The sequence below is a fragment of the Neodothiora populina genome (assembly GCF_041146345.1).
Source record: "Neodothiora populina strain CPC 39397 chromosome Unknown canker_contig_15, whole genome shotgun sequence".
In the NCBI taxonomy this organism is placed as follows: Eukaryota; Fungi; Ascomycota; class Dothideomycetes; order Dothideales; family Dothioraceae; genus Neodothiora; species Neodothiora populina.
In genome coordinates, this window is record NW_027191413.1 from 2,066,614 (window position 1) to 2,086,908 (window position 20,295).

The 20,295-nt window shown below is 52.1% G+C and overlaps 8 protein-coding genes across 9 annotated transcripts; 5 read left to right on the forward strand and 3 right to left on the reverse strand.

Annotated features, from left to right (window-relative positions):
• Positions 1 to 584: 584 nt before the first annotated feature.
• Positions 585 to 1,872, forward strand: AAFC00_003047 (uncharacterized protein; the record flags this gene model as incomplete). Its single annotated transcript, XM_069342460.1, has 2 exons — positions 585 to 1,613; positions 1,696 to 1,872. 2 exons carry the CDS (start codon positions 585 to 587, stop codon positions 1,870 to 1,872), a joined length of 1,206 nt encoding a protein of 401 aa, XP_069198960.1.
• Positions 1,873 to 1,937: 65 nt separating this feature from the next.
• AAFC00_003048 (uncharacterized protein) lies at positions 1,938 to 3,781 on the reverse strand (the record flags this gene model as incomplete). The annotated part of the gene is made up of 5 exons (XM_069342461.1): positions 1,938 to 3,075; positions 3,130 to 3,518; positions 3,581 to 3,615; positions 3,675 to 3,706; positions 3,765 to 3,781. 5 exons carry the CDS (start codon positions 3,779 to 3,781, stop codon positions 1,938 to 1,940), a joined length of 1,611 nt encoding a protein of 536 aa, XP_069198961.1.
• A 358-nt stretch (positions 3,782 to 4,139) lies between these two features.
• AAFC00_003049 (uncharacterized protein) lies at positions 4,140 to 6,720 on the forward strand (the record flags this gene model as incomplete). Its single annotated transcript, XM_069342462.1, has 2 exons — positions 4,140 to 4,668; positions 4,730 to 6,720. The coding sequence occupies 2 exons, from the start codon at positions 4,140 to 4,142 to the stop codon at positions 6,718 to 6,720; spliced, it is 2,520 nt and encodes an 839-aa protein (XP_069198962.1).
• Positions 6,721 to 7,846: 1,126 nt separating this feature from the next.
• AAFC00_003050 (uncharacterized protein) lies at positions 7,847 to 8,763 on the forward strand (the record flags this gene model as incomplete). Its single annotated transcript, XM_069342463.1, has 2 exons — positions 7,847 to 8,375; positions 8,447 to 8,763. 2 exons carry the CDS (start codon positions 7,847 to 7,849, stop codon positions 8,761 to 8,763), a joined length of 846 nt encoding a protein of 281 aa, XP_069198963.1.
• Positions 8,764 to 9,257: 494 nt separating this feature from the next.
• On the forward strand, positions 9,258 to 10,831 carry AAFC00_003051 (uncharacterized protein; the record flags this gene model as incomplete). The annotated part of the gene is made up of 2 exons (XM_069342464.1): positions 9,258 to 9,441; positions 9,495 to 10,831. The coding sequence occupies 2 exons, from the start codon at positions 9,258 to 9,260 to the stop codon at positions 10,829 to 10,831; spliced, it is 1,521 nt and encodes a 506-aa protein (XP_069198964.1).
• Positions 10,832 to 11,769: 938 nt separating this feature from the next.
• AAFC00_003052 (uncharacterized protein) lies at positions 11,770 to 13,025 on the reverse strand (the record flags this gene model as incomplete). Its single annotated transcript, XM_069342465.1, has 3 exons — positions 11,770 to 12,725; positions 12,778 to 12,844; positions 12,912 to 13,025. 3 exons carry the CDS (start codon positions 13,023 to 13,025, stop codon positions 11,770 to 11,772), a joined length of 1,137 nt encoding a protein of 378 aa, XP_069198965.1.
• A 1,941-nt stretch (positions 13,026 to 14,966) lies between these two features.
• Positions 14,967 to 16,459, reverse strand: AAFC00_003053 (uncharacterized protein; the record flags this gene model as incomplete). The annotated part of the gene is made up of 2 exons (XM_069342466.1): positions 14,967 to 15,208; positions 15,271 to 16,459. The coding sequence occupies 2 exons, from the start codon at positions 16,457 to 16,459 to the stop codon at positions 14,967 to 14,969; spliced, it is 1,431 nt and encodes a 476-aa protein (XP_069198966.1).
• Positions 16,460 to 18,072: 1,613 nt separating this feature from the next.
• Positions 18,073 to 20,013, forward strand: AAFC00_003054 (uncharacterized protein; the record flags this gene model as incomplete). 2 transcript variants are annotated; one of them, XM_069342468.1, is made up of 1 exon in its annotated part: positions 18,073 to 20,013. In XM_069342468.1, the coding sequence occupies one exon, from the start codon at positions 18,073 to 18,075 to the stop codon at positions 20,011 to 20,013; it is 1,941 nt and encodes a 646-aa protein (XP_069198967.1). The 2 variants fall into 2 exon arrangements, with proteins under 2 accessions (XP_069198967.1, XP_069198968.1); XM_069348056.1 differs by having other exon boundaries at positions 18,325 to 20,013.
• Between the last annotated feature and the right edge of the window lie 282 nt (positions 20,014 to 20,295).

Consider the following 20,295-nt stretch of genomic DNA (forward strand, 5'->3'; position numbering starts at 1 on the left):
CTCCAAATCAAAGCTCCTCTAGGTTACCACAACTCCGTATTCTCACAGCATACGACATGCTTGAACGGTATCCACGCGCACGCACGCACGCATCATCGCGATCTGGGTAAAGTCTAACGAGTCATGGAAAGCGCAAAACACCTTAGTGAGCAACTCGAAGAAACAACGACTACCTAGGTTTCTGTAAATCTGTATGCATCATGTACTGTACCTTAGAATTGGATAAGTTGGAAAAAACATTCACTTTTTGCTGCTTACCTCCTCATCGCTCCGTTGGTATCGTCCAATTGCTTCTCTGGCATGGAACCTCATTTCGTAGGATAGTTGTAATTGATCGTTGAATCCGAGGTCAAGTGGGGGTACCCTGTCCTGTGCGTGGAGTTTAGGATAAGGGTAGTACATTCATGACATGAAGTACTGTACACCACTTCATCATTGATATCTCTGCTGCGCGCTGTCAATTTGTCGACTATCTCCTTGGTATCACTCGTGTATATTGTCACAAAGGGACCATACCGAGCGATCCTGGGATACACAAGACCAATAAGCTCATGATTCGCCACCATACCTCTCCAACGCCAACCATGAACAGAGAAATAAGTCCACCGCCAACGAAGCGACGACGCATCGAACCAGACAGGACTGAAATTGTAAAGCACGAAAACGATATTCTTTCCATCTACTCATGGAACATCAATGGCATATCCCCCTTCGTCCAACCATCGATCAAATCATTTTTCCAGTCCAAGACCCACGACAAGAAACCCGACGACACAGCCCATGCCTCACTGCGTGACTTCCTGCGCAGACAGAACTGGCCCACGGTGCTTTGTCTTCAAGAAGTGAAAATGAACCCAGACGACGAAGCGACCAAACGCGCAGTAGAGAAAGCAGTGCGACGTCCCCCCTCCTCGTCCTCCTCATCATCAGCATCAACTACACACGTCGACAATAACGACAAAAAAGAACCAGACTACCGCGCCTTCTTCTGCCTGCCCTCAGATCCCCACAACGCGCGAGGCTTCGGCCGCAAAGTCTACGGCGTATGCACAATCGTGCGCGTCGACTTCCTCGAGGCCACGAATGCCGTCGTGAGGACCGTGGACTGGGACCTCGAGGGTCGATTCTCGATCATCGAGACTCGGCAGTCTCCTTCTTCTAGCCCAGCAACAACGGCATTCCCAACCCTCAGTATCTGGAACATCTACGCTGTAAACGGTACTTCGAGCCCCTACAAAGACCCCCGGACCGGCCTCGTGACTGGGACTCGGCACACGCGCAAACTCGCCGTGCATACTCTCCTGCGGCGCGAATGCAAACAGCTGGAGAGGAAAGGATACGCTGTCGTTCTCGCTGGCGACATGAATATCGCTCGTGAGCGCATCGATGGACACCCTGGTTTGCGCACTTTTCCTGAGCAGCATGTGCTGAATCGGGAGGATTTTAATGGTAAGTTTTTTGGGCATGGTCGTGGTGTAGGAAGTGAGGTGGGAGGGAAGATAGGAGACGATGAGGGACTGGGCGCGATAGACACTTTTAGATTCCTCCATCGTGACAAAAAGGGGTATACTTATTATCCGCGTGGTGGGACCTTTGGGTCGAGCTGTGACAGGGTATGTGTCCCCCTTTGCATACCCTTCTCGTCTCGTCAAACGTTATGAACATGACTTCAGCTGACGCTTTCGCTTCTTCCAGGTGGATATGGTCATCTGTTCGGCATCGCTGAGAGAAAACATTGCTTCGGCTGGGATGCTGGAGACGCCTGCGGACAGAGGTCCGAGCGATCATTGTCCGTTGTACGCTACTTTTGATTTTGGTCCTGGAAAGAAAAGCCGGGGCGAGGCGAACATCTCGAATGATAGAAAGGAGTAGGCTGTGAGGGAATAAAAGGAAACCGAATATAAGGGGGGATATCTACTCTACGACTGACGCCACGGCTAGTCTCTAACAGCAGCTATATCAAGCTGCGACTGCTGCCTAGATAACCTCCTCCTAAGCGCAGTGTCGTCACTTTCGCCTTTGCCGTTACCGACACCGTCATCAGCAGAGGTTGTCGACTTCTTCTTGGGCCAATCCCGACAAATGTCAATGTCACGTCTAGGAAACCACAGCTCCAGGAACACAAACAGCAGGTAATCGATGACGACGCAAATGACGAACAACTTGCCAGCCCATATGCCACAGCCATAATATCGCTTGAGGCGGTCAATGAGGGCGAACGATTGCGACGAAGGCGACACCTGCTGGCCATAGTGGCGCCATCTCGCGTCCTCGGAATCGTTATAGAAGCCGCTTTCATCACCTGCTCCATTGCGCTCGAGAGCAGCATCGCTTTCGTTGCCCGTGATGAGATCGTAGACGCGTTCGGTTCGTCTGGCGATGTCGGACCAACTGTACATCATGCGCACTTGCTCGTGGAACCGCTCGCGACGCACAGCTCTGCCCTTTTCATCTTTGCCCATCATGAGACCTACCGCTTCGCTCGTCGCGCGCACGAGGTCGTCTTCTTCGGGTTTAGAGAAGACGGTCATGTGGCCTGGTAGGACCTCAGGGATGCCGCCGACGCGCGTGCAGACGATCAGCAGGTTACAGCTTGCTGCTTCGACCAAGACGGTGCCGAAGGCTTCAGTGAGACTGGGGTGGAGGTAAATGTGTCCGCGAACCATGACATCTCGAACTTCCTCGTGGCGGACAGGACCCAGTAATGTCACACGGTCATGCAGTATATGGCGATCTAGCATTTGCTCCAAATCAATGGCCTTGGGACCGGAGCCAGCGATGATGAAGCGAACATTGGGGTGCTGAGCCAGGATGCGAGGTATGGAGGCAATCAGGAGATCGGTGCCCTTGTTATAGAAAAGTCTCGAGATGACGACGATTGTGATTGTGTCTTTGGGGCCTAGCGGCTGCGAGGTCATTGGAGGCGGTGGTGGCAGTGCGGAGACATTTGGGCTCGCGTGAGCCTGAGCAAGCTCCGACGGATGCAAGGGACGGAAGTTCGAGGCCACGACTGCATTCGGGATGACAGAGACCATTAAAGGATCAAGCGAAGCGCGGAGCACTGTGTTCTCCTTACTGCATACGATGATCAGCAAGTTGGAAAAAAGCCGATACACATCTGATACGTACCACGTATGGCTCACGCAAATGACATGGTCGACATCGCTCAGAGTAAACTTCAGCAGCTTATTGGTGAGGATACTAGCAGCATCGGCAAAGCCAAATAGACTGTGATCGGTAAAGACGGTCCTCAGACCCATTGTTCGCGCGTGCAAGATGCCCTCGTGACACAGACTGCTCAGACTGGCATGTCCATGAACGATCTGTATGCTCTCCCGGACGACTATATTCCGGAAGATAGGGAAGAAGGAGAAGACGGTGGGAAAGGTGGTCTCTCGGTATATGACGAAGAAGGGGACGTGGTAGACTTTGAGGCCATTCGTCAGGTAGCGTACGCCGGTCCGACCCTGGTAGGCGTGTGTTATGATGATGACTTTGTGGCCCCGGTCTATGAGTTTCTGATAGGGGTTGTCAGCATGAGTGTACACACAAACATGCTTGGAGTTGCGTATAGACGAACGGTTGACAATTGGTATATGTGACTTTCCACTCCGCCTAGGCATGTATGTTAACTCAAGGTTGTCGCATTGGCTGGGCTTCTTCGGGGCACGAACCTGGTTGAGGGAAGAAGAAATCACTGATCATACTGATAGCAAAAGTCAACACCCTGATCTTCGTCACCGACTATAGCCATGTGCGCATACGCAATATTGTAAGGCATCTTGTCTCCGCTCGCCGTCCCCTGGCAACAGCAACAAGTGTCTTCGTATGCGACAGCCTCATGTTGCTCTTGCGCAAGTCATTGGCTTCTACCGTGGCCAATGGGGGTAGGTCGCAGCAATAGTGAACTATGTATCGTATCGGTCAGGATTAAGTCAATATCATGCTGTGGTGGAGGAAGATACCTCGAGTAGAATATAAATGGCGTATACCATACCTTACCCCAGACTTGATTGATGGCGCCGGCAGAGGATGAAGCGGGAGCCGGAGGCGGTCAGTCCCAATTGGTACAAGCAGAAGCGCATTACCCTCCAACTTTTTGTTGCTGCCATCTGCTACTTTTGCCCATCACCTAAACAATGGCGCCGCTATATACGCGCTATGTGCCCTCGAAGGCTGTGACGCCACAGAGCGGCATAGAGACGTCAGTATCGCATGCAGAAAGCCTCGCCGAAAAGGACATGGGAGGATCAGAGGAAGACACAAGCCATGGCAAAAAAAAGAGAAAGCGCAGTGACGAAGGGAGAAAAGAAAGAAAGGCACCCAAGCATGCCAAATCCACAAAGGATGGACAGCACGAGATAGAGCCTCTTGCCGAGGACGGATCGGCCAGAAAGAGCAAGAAAGGAAAGAAAGATGCCGAGTCAAAATCGCACTCAGAAAAGACAAGGAAACAGAAGGAAGAACAGGTCAGAGAGGCAGATGCAGAAGACATGTCTGGAATCGAGCAGGACGGTGTTGATAACGAGGATGACTCGCGACCCGGCAAACACACCGGAGTCTTTTCCAAGTTCGAGAAGGCTGCACAACGTTCTGCAAAACTGCAGGAGGCTGCCGCAGACGCTGGAGAGAACTCCGAAGACGACGAGGGTGATATTGAGTTACATGGTCGGTCTCCCCTCCATATTTAGTTGTTTTCAGGACTATTGCTGACCCGCCTTGTCCATAGATATCGTACCACTCCCGCAGAAAGAACGCGAAGCGACACCAGAGTACATACCGACATTCTCTGCTCTCCCCGGTTGGATGACACACCCGGTCACAGTCTCCCAACCTACGACTAAGCCTTTCAGTGACCTATCTTTGAGCTCCAAGACGATCGCTCAACTACAGTCCAAAGGCTGGAACGAGGCTTTTGCTGTGCAGGCTGCCTTGCTGCCACTACTCCTACCCCACCCCTACCTCACTCACCTCCCCCCGAACGACATATGTGTTAGTGCTCCAACGGGGAGTGGAAAGACTCTGGGCTACGTCTTGCCCATCATCGAAGCACTCAAAAGCAGGACCGAAGTCAAATTGCGAGCCGTCATTGTAGTGCCAACCCGCGAGCTGGTCCAGCAGGCTCAGGAGGTTGCTTTGGCTTGTGCGACGGGCACGAGACTTCATATCGCTACAGCAGTCGGTAATCAGACCCTTGCCGCCGAACAAGAGCTATTGATCAAGAAAGGTCGGAAATACGACCCGGAGGGCTACAAGAAATTGTTGGCCAAAGCCACCCGACGTATGCGTCACCAAGAAGACTCGGACACCGAGGACGATTCCGACAACACAGCGGCTTCTATCGCGAAGGACACCCTACTGAAGGATGTGGTGCAGATTCTCACCGATCACACACCTACCTATACCTCGGCCGTAGACATTTTGATATGTACGCCTGGACGTCTAGTGGAGCATATGAACAGCACTGTCGGCTTCAATCTGGACCATGTGGAATGGCTGATCATTGACGAGGCCGATCGCTTGCTGGATCAGAGTTTCCAAGAATGGGTAGCCAAAGTGGTTGGCGCACTGGATTCTACAAAGCCAGACCCGAGGCCGGAGATTGTCAACCGGACCCTAGGATTCCCCTTACCACAGGTCAAAGACAGATACGTCAGGAAAGTCATCTTGAGCGCAACCATGACACGCGACATCGCCAAGCTCAGTGCACTGAAACTACGCAGACCTACCTTGGTTCAGGTCAAGAGCGACAATGCAGAAGCTGATGACGGCGCGCAAGCTGCCGAACCCATCAACGGTGAGGTTTATGAGTTGCCTCGTACGCTAAAGGAGTTCGCCGTCCCGGTAGGTGACGGCTCGGACAAACCGCTGTTCCTGTTACAGCTGCTGAAGACGCGCATCTTGCCCGGGGTTGCTGCATCCCGGAAGAAGCAAGCGTCGTCCGACACGGATACTTCCTCCAGCGACGACAGTGATAGCTCCGAATCGTCCGACTCGGATTCTGGTTCTGATTCTGATTCCGATTCCGATTCCGACTCTGACTCGGATGAGAGCAGCTCTAGCGAAGGCGACAGCGACTCTAGCAGTTCCGACGAGTCTTCGGTGTCGTCCACGAAATCTCCAAAGCCTTCGAGTACAGCGGCAACGGCATCTACAAAGACCATGGTCCTCATCTTTGCGGGTAGCACAGAAGAGGCTGCTCGTCTGCACCATCTCATCACGCACCTCGAACCTGCATATGCTCCGATGACGACGCTTCTCACCAAAGCTTCAGCAAACCCCAGCTCTCTGGCGACAAAGATGACCAAGAGTGCGAAATCTGGCGGGGCCTCCATCGTCATCTCCACCGACCGCGCTTCGCGTGGACTTGATCTTCCCCAGTTGACACATGTAGTGAACTATCACATGCCGCGATCGGTGGCCACATATGTGCACCGTGTGGGCCGCACAGCTCGCGCGAATAGGCAGGGTGAGGCATGGACACTGTTCCAAGAGAACCAGGGTCGATGGTTCTGGCGGGATGTGGCGCGTGCGGCGGGCGAGGAGAAAGTCTCCAGGAGCGTGGAAATGGAGCGGATCAATATGAAGCTTGCAGACGCATATGCTCCGCCAGACGGAAAGATGCGCACCAAGTATGAGAGCGTATTGGGGGCCATGAAGGAGATTGTCAGTCATGTACCAGGAAGCAAGAGGAACAAGCGCACGGAGGACGGCAAGTAGAGTCGTCGCGTTGGCTCGCGGTCTGATAGGTAATTTTGATAGTAAAACGCATGTCATCGTCATGCGACTTTGAGACTTGACGGGACCAAGATGATTGAAGATCCCATACAAGTCATGCAAGCCGAAAAGCTCAAACACTGAATCCGAACCACGGCGATAATTGAGTGGGGCACTCCACGAGTTCGAGAGTCATTGCTGGCCTTCCGAGCAGATGTGAGCGTCCGAGCGAGAGCCCATGGAGACGACCTCCGGGCCGCCGAGGAGGTGTTCGTCCGCAACAAGGCAAGAAATCACCTGATAGTACTTTGGCTCATTCAAAGCCGAGAGTCAAAGAGCACGACATGTCATATCGAGTTTGCATCATAGGGTCGCAGCATTTGAGTCAAGGGACGCAGATGAGTCGTGCTTGTGCGCACATTGGATAGCAATTTGGCATCCATGACCCACCGGGAGACGGAGTCTTTTCCGGCTCTGTTTGAACCACCGATCGCGTCCGTTAGTACTTGTACAAGTACCCACACGGATGTGGAGTGGCGGAGTGGAGTGGAGATTACTCTTGGGCGAATATTCACCTGAGTATTATGCCTTATCACCACCAATTGCAGTGCATTCAAGGTATCCAGATGTTAAGGGAGACGGCAGAAGACCCGATCCTCCGACGTTAGCCCGTTTGTTTGGAGCTATTACGTCAGGTAAATAAGACCCTGTCGCCTTTAGCTTCAGTTTCTGTGTGCATTCAATGGCAGCTCCAACAAAGCACTAAACACTGTTTCGTCCCTCCGGTAAGTTTTTGCCCCGCTGATCGTCGCTTGGGCGAGAAGGAAGCAATCTGATAAATACCTTAGGTATCAAGAACAGAAAGTGAGACGGGGTTTGCGTGGGCAAACACAAAACGTTCGATTGTCCTATCGGTTTTAAGGCTCTGCGTTATAATGTGATATCACCCTACCTTCCTTGCTGAGCATCAAGCCAAAGTTAAATTCAGTATAATAAGGCAAGAGGGAAAAGTTCAAGATTAGTTGAGCCGTCACATATCGTGCCATTACTTTCTCCTTCTGCACCCGATCGACTGCAAGGACGATTGGAGAAATCCACATAGAATCAAAGTCTCTCACATCTCTGCAACATGTCGGAATTCATCTCATTCCTGCCTCCGCCTGGCCAGGCACTCAACCATTACAATGCCCGGGAACGACATGCCGCGCAGCACAAGGACGTGCCCGAGATCTTTTGTGATGCCATGTCGGTGCGTGAGGAGGTATTTGTCGAAGAACAAAAGGTGCCTCTGGAGAACGAGTTCGACCTAGACGACCCTCGGTCTTTCCATTGGGTGGCTTATGCGAGCGTGGGCACCCGCAACACGGAACAGACGTCCGCCGCCATAGACGGCGCCAAAAAGGAGGACGGGGTCGTCGAGGCGGATGGATCTGGTCGCAAAGGTAGCACCGCCAACAAGTTGGCCGTGGGCACTATCAGATTGGTGCCACCGCCACATCCACCCCACCCCGAACCGGAGTCTCATCACGCGATTGACAATCATGAGGGAGTGCCTAAGGGCGCAGAGCCTGAGGCAGGTCCCAACCCAGACGTGATCTACGACGGCAAGGAGCCATATGTCAAGCTTGGCCGGTTGGCCGTTCTTCCACCATTCAGAGGTAAGTACTATGGACGACAACAGGATCACATAGGCCACGGCATCGATGTTGATACTAATATATGTTCCAAGGCCTTGGACTGTCCCGACTTCTCATTCGAGCAGCACTGTCGTGGATCTCGCAAAACCACGAGCATGTTGTTCCCCCGCTTTCCCCCGCTGCCGCCGAGCAACGCAGACTCGAGCTTGGCCACGACCCCGAGCATAACGTGTTCAGAGGTCTGGTGCTCATCCATGCACAGACGACAGTGGAGAAGGTGTACCTGTCCCACGGCTTCGTCAAGGACGAGTCAATGGGAACGTGGTTCGAAGAGGGTATTGAGCACATCGGCATGTGGAAGCGTGTGGAGCTCCAACCCGAGGGAAGGCGGGGAAGTGTGCAGATGTGAGACAATGGCACATTCGGCAAGCGTGAGTGCTTGACTCGGCGACAAGGGAATTATGGTCTTTTTGTTCTGCTTGTTTAGAGATATCCCAGGGCGTATTGATTGGCACATTATTGGGTAGAAGGCGCACAGGTCAAGTTATTGTAGACCACACACTGAATCGACCTGTCTCGGCCTCGGGCTTTTTCAGCTCTATGGGTTCACTACTGAGACGCTTGAATTACACTGGCAGAAGACAGACTATCTTAGTATTCTCTTCATCCGCATTGTCATAGCAGTGATATACTATTGACGATGGATGAGGTATTCTGTGTAAGGTATAATATACAAGTATTGTATAAGGTCGGCTTTGAGACCCTCACCCGCACGGGCTTAACCCCGCTGACGTCGGCCGCTGCGGTGCGCTGCGTTCAGATTCATTTCCGTCGACTCTGTAGCATCATCAAGGTCACTCGTTCACTTGATCTCATCAATCAGGAGCTCACTCACCCACCTCAATGTCTGGGTTCAGCTTGAAAGGTGGCTGGCATCCCAAGGGAAAAGGTGGTGGAAAGGAGTCGTGGCGGGGCGACTTCAAGGGCATCAACCAGATTGCGAACAAGTTCGGTAAAGGAAGGGACCCGGATGCAGAGGGCGAACAGGAGCAGCATGTTTCGCGGCCGCTGACTTCGTTGAGAGACCGTAAGTCATTTGTCCTAAAGAGAGAGACTGCAGAGATTGACTCTGGTCCGCAGCGTCGTCGTTCGGGCCACCACCAAAGCATGTCGGCTACGCTGGAGATGCTGCATCTCCTCGCCCAACCCAAGCCGCCGGCGGACTGGGAGCGTCTCTGAGACTAGACGAGATAGAAGCACAGCAACACTACCAGCAGAGGATGGCGGAACAGGAGCAGGAAGAGGAGGAAGAGAAGCCGCCGCCTGGTCCATACAAGAGAGACACGACGGGGCTGTCGACGTCCCATCTGCCTCCTCCGCCAGTGCGACGAGTCGACGGTGCATCTCCCCCTCCTCCACCTCGTTCAGCTCGTGCCTCGCCTGCTCCTCCGCCTCGTGCTGCTGTTGCCGCGCCTCCGTCAGCTGGCCCCAGACTGCCGCCTCGTCTTCCACCTCGTCAGAACTCACGTCCTGATCTTGACACCCCTCCACCCCCGCCCTCCTACAACGAGGCTGCAGCAGTCCCTGAACCAGACTATGCCGCCATGGGCAGGCTGGGTCAGGCGGGCGTCAGTGTTCCCGGGCTCGATATCGGTAGAGATGAATCATACAGTGCACCTGCTTCCGCGCACGGGATCCAGGATCGTCACCCGACACCCCCGGGCGCTCCTCAAGCCATGAGAGTCAACGAGCTGCAAGAGCGCTTTGCCAAGATGAATTTCCCCTCTACACATGGCCAACCTACCGAGACCCAACATGTCGAACAACCTAGTCAAGGCACTTCCTGGCAGCAGAAACAAGCCGCCGCCGACACGGCTGCCAAGTTCCACAAAGACCCCTCGTCTGTTTCCTTTTCAGATGCTCGCGGCGCCGCATCGACAGCGAACAACTTTCGCCAACGCCATGGCGATCAGGTAAAGTCAGGCTGGGCGCAGGCCCGCGAGATGGGGTCCAAGTACGGCGCGCAAGCCAAAGAAATGAACACCAAGTACGGCATCACGGACAAAGCCAAAGACGCAGGCTCGCGCGCCAGCCAGTCCGCGCAGAATGTCAACACCAAGTACAGCATCACCGAGCGCGCCGGAAGCTCAAAGTACGGACAGCAGGCCTCACAGATGAACGACAAGTACGGCATCACCAACCGTGCAAAGGGCTACGCCGACACTGCCAAAGACAAAGCGGCGAGCTACAGATCTGCCCCCTCGGCACCGTCGCCGTCCGCTGCTGCAGGCCCAGATTCACCGCACCCGCCGGCTTTCTCCCGCGCTTCGTCGTCTCCGTCTTCGATCCTTCCTGCCCCTTCACTTCCTGGTGCAAAGAAAGCGCCGCCGCCGCCGCCTCCACCAAAGAAGAGGGAGCTGGGTGGTGGTGCGGCACCGGCTCCGCCTCCCGTTCCACTCTCGAGCAAGCCGAGGTAGACTATACATGGGCCAGCCCGGACACGAGGTCGACCGAACAGGAGAAAGGTCCCGTACAAAGTTCTTGGTTTTCTTCTGGTCTTCAGCACAGTCTCTTCCATCACATCAAGCGAGACAACAAAATCATTCAGGGAAAGGCGGGGCGGGGGGAGGCGTGTGGGACAATACTAGACAACAATAGGCGTTCTGCAAATATTTATTTTGATTCTTACTTCTTGCTTGGTTCCGCTGGGGCGCATGCATGCACGTCCTTATACATATCGACAGCGTCAGCAGCAACAAAGGAAATCGAGATTCTGCACTTTCTTTTTCTTTCTCTTCGTCTTTCTGTGCATACATATGTGCCTCTTGTGTCCTTTCCTCACTGCTGCTCTCTATGTGTCCTTTTTCTCCACGGACCCCTACACTAAACTCTCGCCTCATCACTCCCCGTCGTCCGCCGGCATGAAGTCCGGAACGAGAAGAGGGGACAGACTGACTATCCGCGTGACGGAATCAACCTATATCTTCTGTTTTTCGGAAACTACATCTCACCAACCGATGTTTTCTCCAGCTGCTGCTGATAAGTAACAGCACTAGAAGGAATTTTTGCACAGCCGAGCAAAGGGAACACGATCAACTTCAGAAGACTCGATTGCGTCCAGCGCAATCGCTGTATTTATGGTCTATTTACTACATATCTGTATATGTATGTATTTTTGTATGCAAGTGAAAAGCGAGCGATATCGTTCCGTCTATATCATAGCAAGTCCGCCCTTTTTTTGGATAAAAGAAGAAACAAAGTACAGTAGGCCAAACGATGGTTTGTTACAAATATCAGAAAAGTGAAGTGAAAGTGAATGTACAAACAGAGAAAATACCCGATTAAGATGCAAACGCCATGTGTATGCTGATGAACATATGCGATTCCGGAAGAGAGGCATCATCATCATCTTCATCTAAGAAGAAGGAGGAGCATCAGCGCCGTTGCACTCGAGGTACCACTCCTCAAAGTCATCATCGACGCCGATGAGCGAGCTCTGAGAGCCGAAACCAAGCTGAGGAGTAGCACCAGTGGGAGCAGAGAACACGACGAATTGCGACTTGAGGAAAACGTCTCCGAGGATGGAAAATCCGATGCCGGAGTCGCTCTGCAGGCCGCCGAAGCACATGGTCTGCGAGACCTGGGCGTAGTTGATATACGACCCTGGCACAGTGAATGCCGAGCCACCGATGATGATGTGAAAGCTGGGAGCATCGGCATTGCAAGGGTAAATGTAACCTCCTACCTGGGCGTTGTAGCTTGCGCCGGAGATTGAGTTGTAGTAGGCGTCGACCGAGGCCTGGGGCAGGTACATGAGCGAAGTGCCAGTGTCGGCGATGGCGGTGAATGAAGTCTTGTTGAACGACTTAGCAGCACCAACAGCCCATCCGTCGGCGGTGAATCGCCAGAAGCCGCCGCTGCTGTCTACGTTCACATAGCTGATCTCTCCAGTGTACTTGCTGCTGTCGATGAAACCGAAGTCATAAGAGCCGGCTTGGCCCTTCTTGAGGTCAACGGTGAAGAGAGGCTGTGCGAGCGAGCTCTTGACCGAGTCGAAGAAAGTGGTTTGCTGGTTGGGACGGACGGTGTTGATGGTGGAAAAGGCAAGACCGAGAAGTCCATCGTTGTGAGTGTCTGACACAAACTGACTGGAGACTGATGTTGCTGCTTCCACGGCTTGAGAAGTGGCTGTGACTTGTCCAACTACGACTTTGTCGGCGTAGACGATACCTCTGGCGCTGGAGCCGTCGCCGTAGCCGATGCCCCATTGCTGGCCAGCCATTTGCGTGGCTGAGCTTGTGTTGTAGTAGTCATGAGTTCCTCGATCGGAAGCTGACAGCTTGTCAGAGAAGACCCATAGATCGGCGCTTCCTGATCAGTTAGTTAGCATCGCACATATCTTGCTGAACTCTATATCACGTACCAGTGTCGAAGTCCAAGTTGAGGGATTGTCCACCTATCGTTACAGGGCTGAGATATGACATATCGTACTGTAGAGACATGACCAGTCAGCACATTGTGTTGGTGAACGGCAGGGTTGTATGAGTTCCAACTTACAGCTTGAGGAATTGCCGCGACTGTGCCAGACTGTTGTGACTGCTCTGCGCTCTGGGCAGCCACTTTGACATCCGTCGGTGGTGCTGCACTGTATCTTGCATATGTTTTGAGCATAGATATTGCTGGCGGGCTCACTTGGACATAGCCTGATTCGACCTGTGGAACAGTGAACGCCTTGCGCCACGACTGTCGTGGCTCGACCGGCGATGCCACGCTCAACGCTGCGAATGCAACCAAACATCCAGAAGTGTAGTACATCATGATTTGGTAGTGAATGTGTAAAGTGAGTGAACAAACCAGGTTCAATCCCTTTTTGATAGTTTTGAATTATTAAAAGAATGCGTTGATGGTTGTGGAAAAAGACCTCCGAAAGCAAGAGATCTTATACATAGTCATGCTTCAGCAACTACCGATACTGTGTGATAGTCATAACGGGCAATGTCAACGGCTCACCTAGCCGTGTCAGAAGAAAGCCATGCGCAAGGCATGGCAATAGACCTGGATGCTACCAGATTACGCCCGTCGTTGGAATGGTCTCACACAGAATTGCAGTAGACGTCTGGAGCAGCATGTCAGTTTTGCCGCTCACAGCAGGCCGGAGGCTACTGCCAGTCTTGGGACCTTGAAAGACTCGTCACTGGCTTGAAGACATCGACGTTTGCATAACGTTGCGAAACATCCAACGGCACCACGAAGCCCGCCATAATGGGTAACTTCTTCGACCGGATCTAGCCCATAAGAACTGTCTTGATGATTACTGTATCTTATGATGAGGTTTGTGAAACACATTTCGAGTGCTGCATGAAAAGAGTCTCATGGCGGCGCTTGGCTTCATGACCCAGGATATGTGATGCCGTACGCTCATGGAATTGTCATCACCACGACCAGCCATAGTTGCTACGCATACACACGTACATCTCGAGTCTCATCTTCAGAACTCGAATCAAAAAAGGAATTTCGACATTCTAGAATATCGCCTGACTTGTAGAATAGGCATCTGACGAAATCGGTCGGTTGACTTTGCTATTGCTTCATAGTGCTGTCGTACTAATCAGGTCTTTTGGACCGATATGCATGTATTCCGATGTTTTCGCTCATAATGTCTACCCCTAATTACAAGTACTATGATGGAGTTGAGGCTCTTTGTCACATGGGGTGAGACAACGCTCGGAGCGGAGAAACTTCGCCCAACGAAGGTCTTGCAAGACTTGGGGATTACTGTGGGAATGAGCTGCCATATGCCGAGAAAGCATGGCCAAGATGCCGCCAACGCTATTGTGCATTCAAGACGGGTATAGCAATGAATCCGTTCACACCAGTATAAGTGATGATATGGGCGAGTACAATCGATGTACGGTTGTCTAGAGACCTTTTTATGCATGTCGTCAGGACTGAAGACCTACTGTACCCTTCAAAGAAGAGAGAACAGACCAAGCCACATTCAGTCATCCAGCCATGCTTTCAAACGGTTTCCTGGGGCTTCTTGACTGGTTTTCACGCCACCGCAGCTTCAACAGTATGCTGTGATGGCAGTATAGGCCCTGACTACAATGGCACTTGCCAGGGATCGGAAAGAGATTAGGTGTGATATAATCACTATCGGAACAAAGTCCTCACGCCGGAGATATCATAGGCTCAGCGAGACAGGATGTTCCTAACAAAAAGTATAGTGTATCTCCGCGTGAAAGTTCTTCATGGTCCAGCCAAAGCGTTTAACCAACCAGTAATCCCAATTGAACGGCAACATCAGGGCCGTAACGGCCACTAGTGACCAATTTGAGAAAAGAGAATAGGTACGAACGCCTCACGAACATGATAATTATGACGCGTCAGGCTCCCTTTGCTTGAGGATTGCAACGTGTCGGTGGTTGTTATAGTAGCGAGGCCATGGCCCTCATTTCATTAAACGTCATGACAGAGAAAAAAGCAGCAATAAGCGATTCACATATGCCAAGGACATCACCGCCCTCTGTATCATCGTAGCTGCCGAGAACTACATCGAGTCAACCATGTACGGTCAAGGATCACATTTTCCGACCAAGTCTCGAACAGTCGTTATAGTTGCTTCTTCAGGAAGTGTTCAGGTGCATGTGACGTTTCGTAATCGACATGCACATACGCTCTGTCCACCACAGGAAGGCTCTCCAATTTGGTTTGAAGCTCTTCTGCAATGTCGTGTGTTTCCCTCAGCGACTGGTCAGGATGGAGTACAATGTCGACCTCGACAACAATCCTTGGACCAGAATGCCAAGCACGTACAGTGTCTAAGCTGACGATGAGTGGACTGTGTGTCATAGCTTGAGTAAATGTCAGTATGGAAGACAACAACAACACAACAGAGCTGTCGTTATATTCTTACAAATGTATGTTATGAGTTGGAGGGTCTGTGTGTCGGCGGTAACCCCTATCAATAACTGAAACTCGGAGTATGCGGTCCGAAGCCACAAAGTCGCAATTAATACAGATAGTATGATGGATCCCATCGGGTCGATCCACCACGCGAGTTTGCTGCCTCCAACGGAAGTCAACACACCAAAGCCATTGATGAAAAGATCGTTGCGATGGTCTTCCCACAGAATGCGAATCTGAGAATACTTGTTGCGCAACGCCCAACAATAAAAGAAGAGGCCCAACTTGGTCGTAAATGCGACACAGACTGCAATGACCGAGGGAAGATGGAATGTCGTTGTTGCGGTGGTTGAGCCCTCGGCGATGTCGCGAGCAGAGACGACAATCAGAATAAAAGATACGGCACACATGAGGAAGCAGAAACAAATGTTTCCTGCCGTCTCGATGCGAGCCTTGCCAGCAGGAAACTTGCGGCCATCTACTCGGTTGACTGCCCGGTTGCAAAGGATCAGAGTGATATTGGAGAGGGGATCAAACAATGCGTCAGCGCAGGTAGTGAACAGCGACAACGAGCCTGATGCTATAGCACCGTAAAGCTGAAGAGCCGCGAGTACGACGTTGGCCGCAAAGGAACCGTGAACGGCAATCTTGAACTGAAGCTGCTCTGCACCTGCCTCTTCTTTTGCCTCTCTCCGATGGTCGTCTACAGGTTTCAGCAAGCGCTCAATGTTCTCGTTCTGGGTTTCGTAAAAGCCCTGCAGTCTTTTGGCTTGCACGGCATCTTTGCCCTGCGTGATGGGTGCGCATGAGAGGGTACTAGCTGGACCTCTTTTGCGAGAGCTATTCGCGCGTATAGCTTCAATTTGCTCCGGAGACTTCAGACAGCTAGACAGGTGGTATGGGTCACTCTCGGGAGTGTAACTCGGCAAACGCTGGTTCTCCACATCATCGCCAACGCTGGATGCATGAGCTGGCCTCGCGACAGGATTGTGGTCTTCCGCTTGTGGATCTTGCGCTTCGTACGATGAGGTCGTAGCAATGAGCTTTGCCTTGGGCTGGGCTTTTGTGGCAAGCACGGACGAAACGCCATTAGGGGAAAGCTCCTCAGTGTGTATATGCTGCTCTACTCTTTCGGGATGAGCGTGCAATGGAGCAGGTCTCATACTAATTGCTCGATGGAGATCAGGATCGAAAGTCATGATAACGAAATATATGTCATACTCCGACACGGCATGACCCACTTGTCTGTGTTATGAGTATGTGTGGATGCACTATGAGATGCACATTGAATCGTTCTAGAAAATACAGAGCTGTCGCCACGACATGTGACGCGTCCCTGACTCGACACAGCAGGCTGCGCCAAGCAGGTGCACTGCCACTCTCCTTTAAAGCGTGGACCCTTTACAGATTACGATATCATGAGCAACATGCACAGATGCGTGATGTACGATGCTTTTGGTGTGCGATGCCAAGTTCTGAATGCCACGAAGTCTTACAGTGATATACGGAGTGTTGCCTTGGTTCTTGGAGGCCTTGGGGGCCTTGGGAGTTCCGATGCATAAGCGATAATGCAAACCTGGAACGTCGCTCGGAACGCGTGCGGTAGGCCTCTGGTGATATGATGCAACATAAACATCCACAATCGAAGGACAGTAGCCTAGTAGCAGCAAAAGTGGCTGTATTTAACGGTGTAGCCAAGACTCATCTCTCTGCGAGCAACGCCTAGCCGTTACAAGTACCTGTTAAGCGACGTGAAGAGAACTGAGCCGTCGTGCTCGTTGATCAATGTGAATCATCAAGGCTTGAGCGCGATGACAAGCGAGCTATAAAGGACAGAGTAGGAAAAGTGGAATGTCTGGGCCTAATCTGCTCGAAATTGAGGGACACGAGAGAGTCTGGTGCCATCTGGAGGGCGTGCGAGATGGGTGTTTGAGAGATGTGCTTACAGCCAATGACGGCGAGGCGGCGGCTACCGCCAAGTCAGCTAGGCAAGCTAACCGGGACAAACACGCTAGCGCCAGGAGGTGTGTATTCGGTGCTTGGGGCTGTATGGATATGGTGATTTGGGACTAATAATAATAATAATACTCGAGCCTCCGTTGGCAACGCTTTCAGTGCCTTATGCGACCACATAAACCTGCCACTCATTTTCCGGTCTCCCTAACTTTTAAAGTCTGTTACATCTGCCAATCACGCTCTCTTAGTACTTTCTTCTCGCACTATACGACACTCGACGATCATTCGATAGGGAACACCTTGCACAGGCATTATCATATTCATAACCCCCTTTGGCCTATTACTGATCAAGCGATTGCAACACGGTCGACGCTGCGTTCACTCACATCCCTTGACTCGCAGTGTTTGCAGAAGATATACATCATCTTGCACCTTTCATTTTGTTCTCGAGCCTTGCCATAAAAGGACATCTTCTGAGAATTAACGCGTCGACATCGCCTATTGTCGTCCTATTGTCCGAAGGAAGACCTGATCTCTGTTATTGTTGACATCAATAGACAACATGTCTCAATAACCCCATCACCGAGTCTTGCCGCGGGATCGAATTTCTTTTACACATTCACTTGAAATATCGGCATTGAGTCATCAGACCCAATAGCTTCACAAAACATACTAGAGAATATACCTTGGTTGAGTTCGTTGGACGTGGTTCTGGAAGCACCACCGTACGAATTGCTTTGTTCTCTCAATTATCATCGAGCAGGTCTCTTTGTTCCAGCAGCATCGCTAATACCCGAACTCGGACGTTCGACTTCGACGCTTGATCCTTTGTTCTTTTGATATTACGCTGGTCGTCATGCATTCTTCTCACCACCACTCACATTTCCACTCCCACCTTGGCCGTTCGGAGGAATCGGCTGTCATGGTAGAGCTTTCCAAAAATGTTACGGATTTCGGCATCCTTTCCAATCTTACAGGATTCAGCGCATCGCCTTTCACTCATGGATTGGCAGGAGTCGACCAAGACACGAATTGGCTTCTCACTGAAGTCCTATGTCTAACGCTTGGCGGCCTGTGTGTCCTGACTCTGCTCTTCAGATGGCTCGCAATGGGTAACGCACATATGCGCCACCTTCTGACCATGCACAGCCCGGAAAGGCAAACATACTGGGCACGAAACCATGGTACCTGGTGGCCTGCCATCAAGAAACACTTGCTCTATGCTCCGCTGTTCAAGACCCGCCATAACCGTGAGATGCAACTCACATCAAGCATCGGTCTTGGTACGCTTCCGTCGCGCTACCATACTCTTCTATTGACTCTCTACATACTATCGAATTTCGCATATTGTTTAGTATTGAGGTGGCACGAGCCCACTCCCTCCATCCTTGCAGATCTGCGTGGTCGAAGCGGACAGCTCGCGGCCCTCAACATGATCCCCACCATTCTCTTCGCGCTGCGCAACAACCCGCTGATCCCGCTGCTGCGGGTGTCGTACGATACCTTCAATCTCCTTCACAGATGGTGTGCACGTGTGTGTGTGGCCGAGAGCATCGTCCATACCATTGCATGGTTGGTGAACACTGGCAATTCGGGCGGCATGCTATCTATCAAGCTCAGTCTACAGACCAGTGCCAGTTTCTCCTGGGGCATGTTGGGTACGTGTATGTTCACCGTCCTCGCCATCCAAGCATTCTCGCCGATTCGACACGCCGCCTATGAGGTCTTCATCAACGTTCATCGCCTGCTGGCTCTTTTCGGCATGATCGGTGTCTATGTCCACTTGGATAAGGCCAACCTGCCTCAGCTTCCGTACGTCAAGCTGACATTTGGACTCTGGATCGCGGAATGGTTCCTTCGCTTTGTACGTCTTTCTTACTACAACATGAGCCTCAAGACCGGTATGACGAGAGTGGTCGTTGAGGCACTTCCGGCTGAAGCCTGTCGTGTGACCTTTGAGCTCGCCCGTCCCTGGAAGTTCACACCTGGAGCACATGTCCACGCCTACCTACCTTCCATCGGATTGTGGTCGTCACACCCGTTCTCCGTCGCATGGGCCGAGACTCGGCCGAGGAGCGCTGCGTTGGATATCGAAATGGAGAAGCTTTCCTCGTTCAAGCACCAATCTGTCGTGGGACAATCCAAGGGCGGGAATGTGACGACGCTGGCGCGGGACAGCGAAGAACGAAACTCGTCGGTCACATCTGTCAGCCTGATCATGCGCGCAAGAGCAGGTATGACTCGCAAGCTGCTCGACAAGGCGTCCGCGGCGCCCAACGGTCAGATCGTCATGTACGGTGCCATCGAAGGACCTTATGGAGGACATGAGTCGCTTTCGTCATTCGGCACAGTGATCCTGTTCGCCGGTGGCGTGGGCATCACGCACTGCGTGGGCTACGTCTACGACCTCCTGAAACAATACAACGAGGGCACGTGTTCAACGAGAAAGATACTGCTGGTATGGTCGGTGCCCAACACCGAAGCGCTCGAGTGGGCACGTCCCTGGATGGACCATATCCTGAGGATGGAGGGTCGCAAAGATGTCCTCCGTGTGCAGCTGTTTGTCACGAAACCTCGGCACCAGAACGAGGTCAACAGCCGAACAGGCACTGTGCAAATGTTCCCCGGTCGTTGCAACCCGACGACCATTATAGAAAAAGAAGTGGCGGAGCAGGTCGGCGCCATGGGGATCACGGTCTGCGGGCCTGGTGCATTCGCAGACAGCGTGAGAGCTGCGGCGAGGAGAAAGGTGGATGAAAGTTCGTTGGTTTTTATAGAGGAAGGATTCAGCTACTGAGCTGTCCTGTACATGACTGTTGTGTCTTTTTCTGAGCGTCTTTTGGCAGGCGATGTTTTTGTATATAGGTACAATACCAGTAGCGACGAGCCCGGGAGTTGTGCGAAAGATCATAATATCATCCATTGCCCCTCCGATCATATCACTTCAAGTAGTCGACCAGACGAGTGCCTGGATGTTTACTATATTGAGTGAGACACGGCAGAGGATCTGCATCTGAAACTGCCTGTACTGTACTTGTAGATGGCACAGCAGTGGATACGAGTGATTGACAGCAGTGGC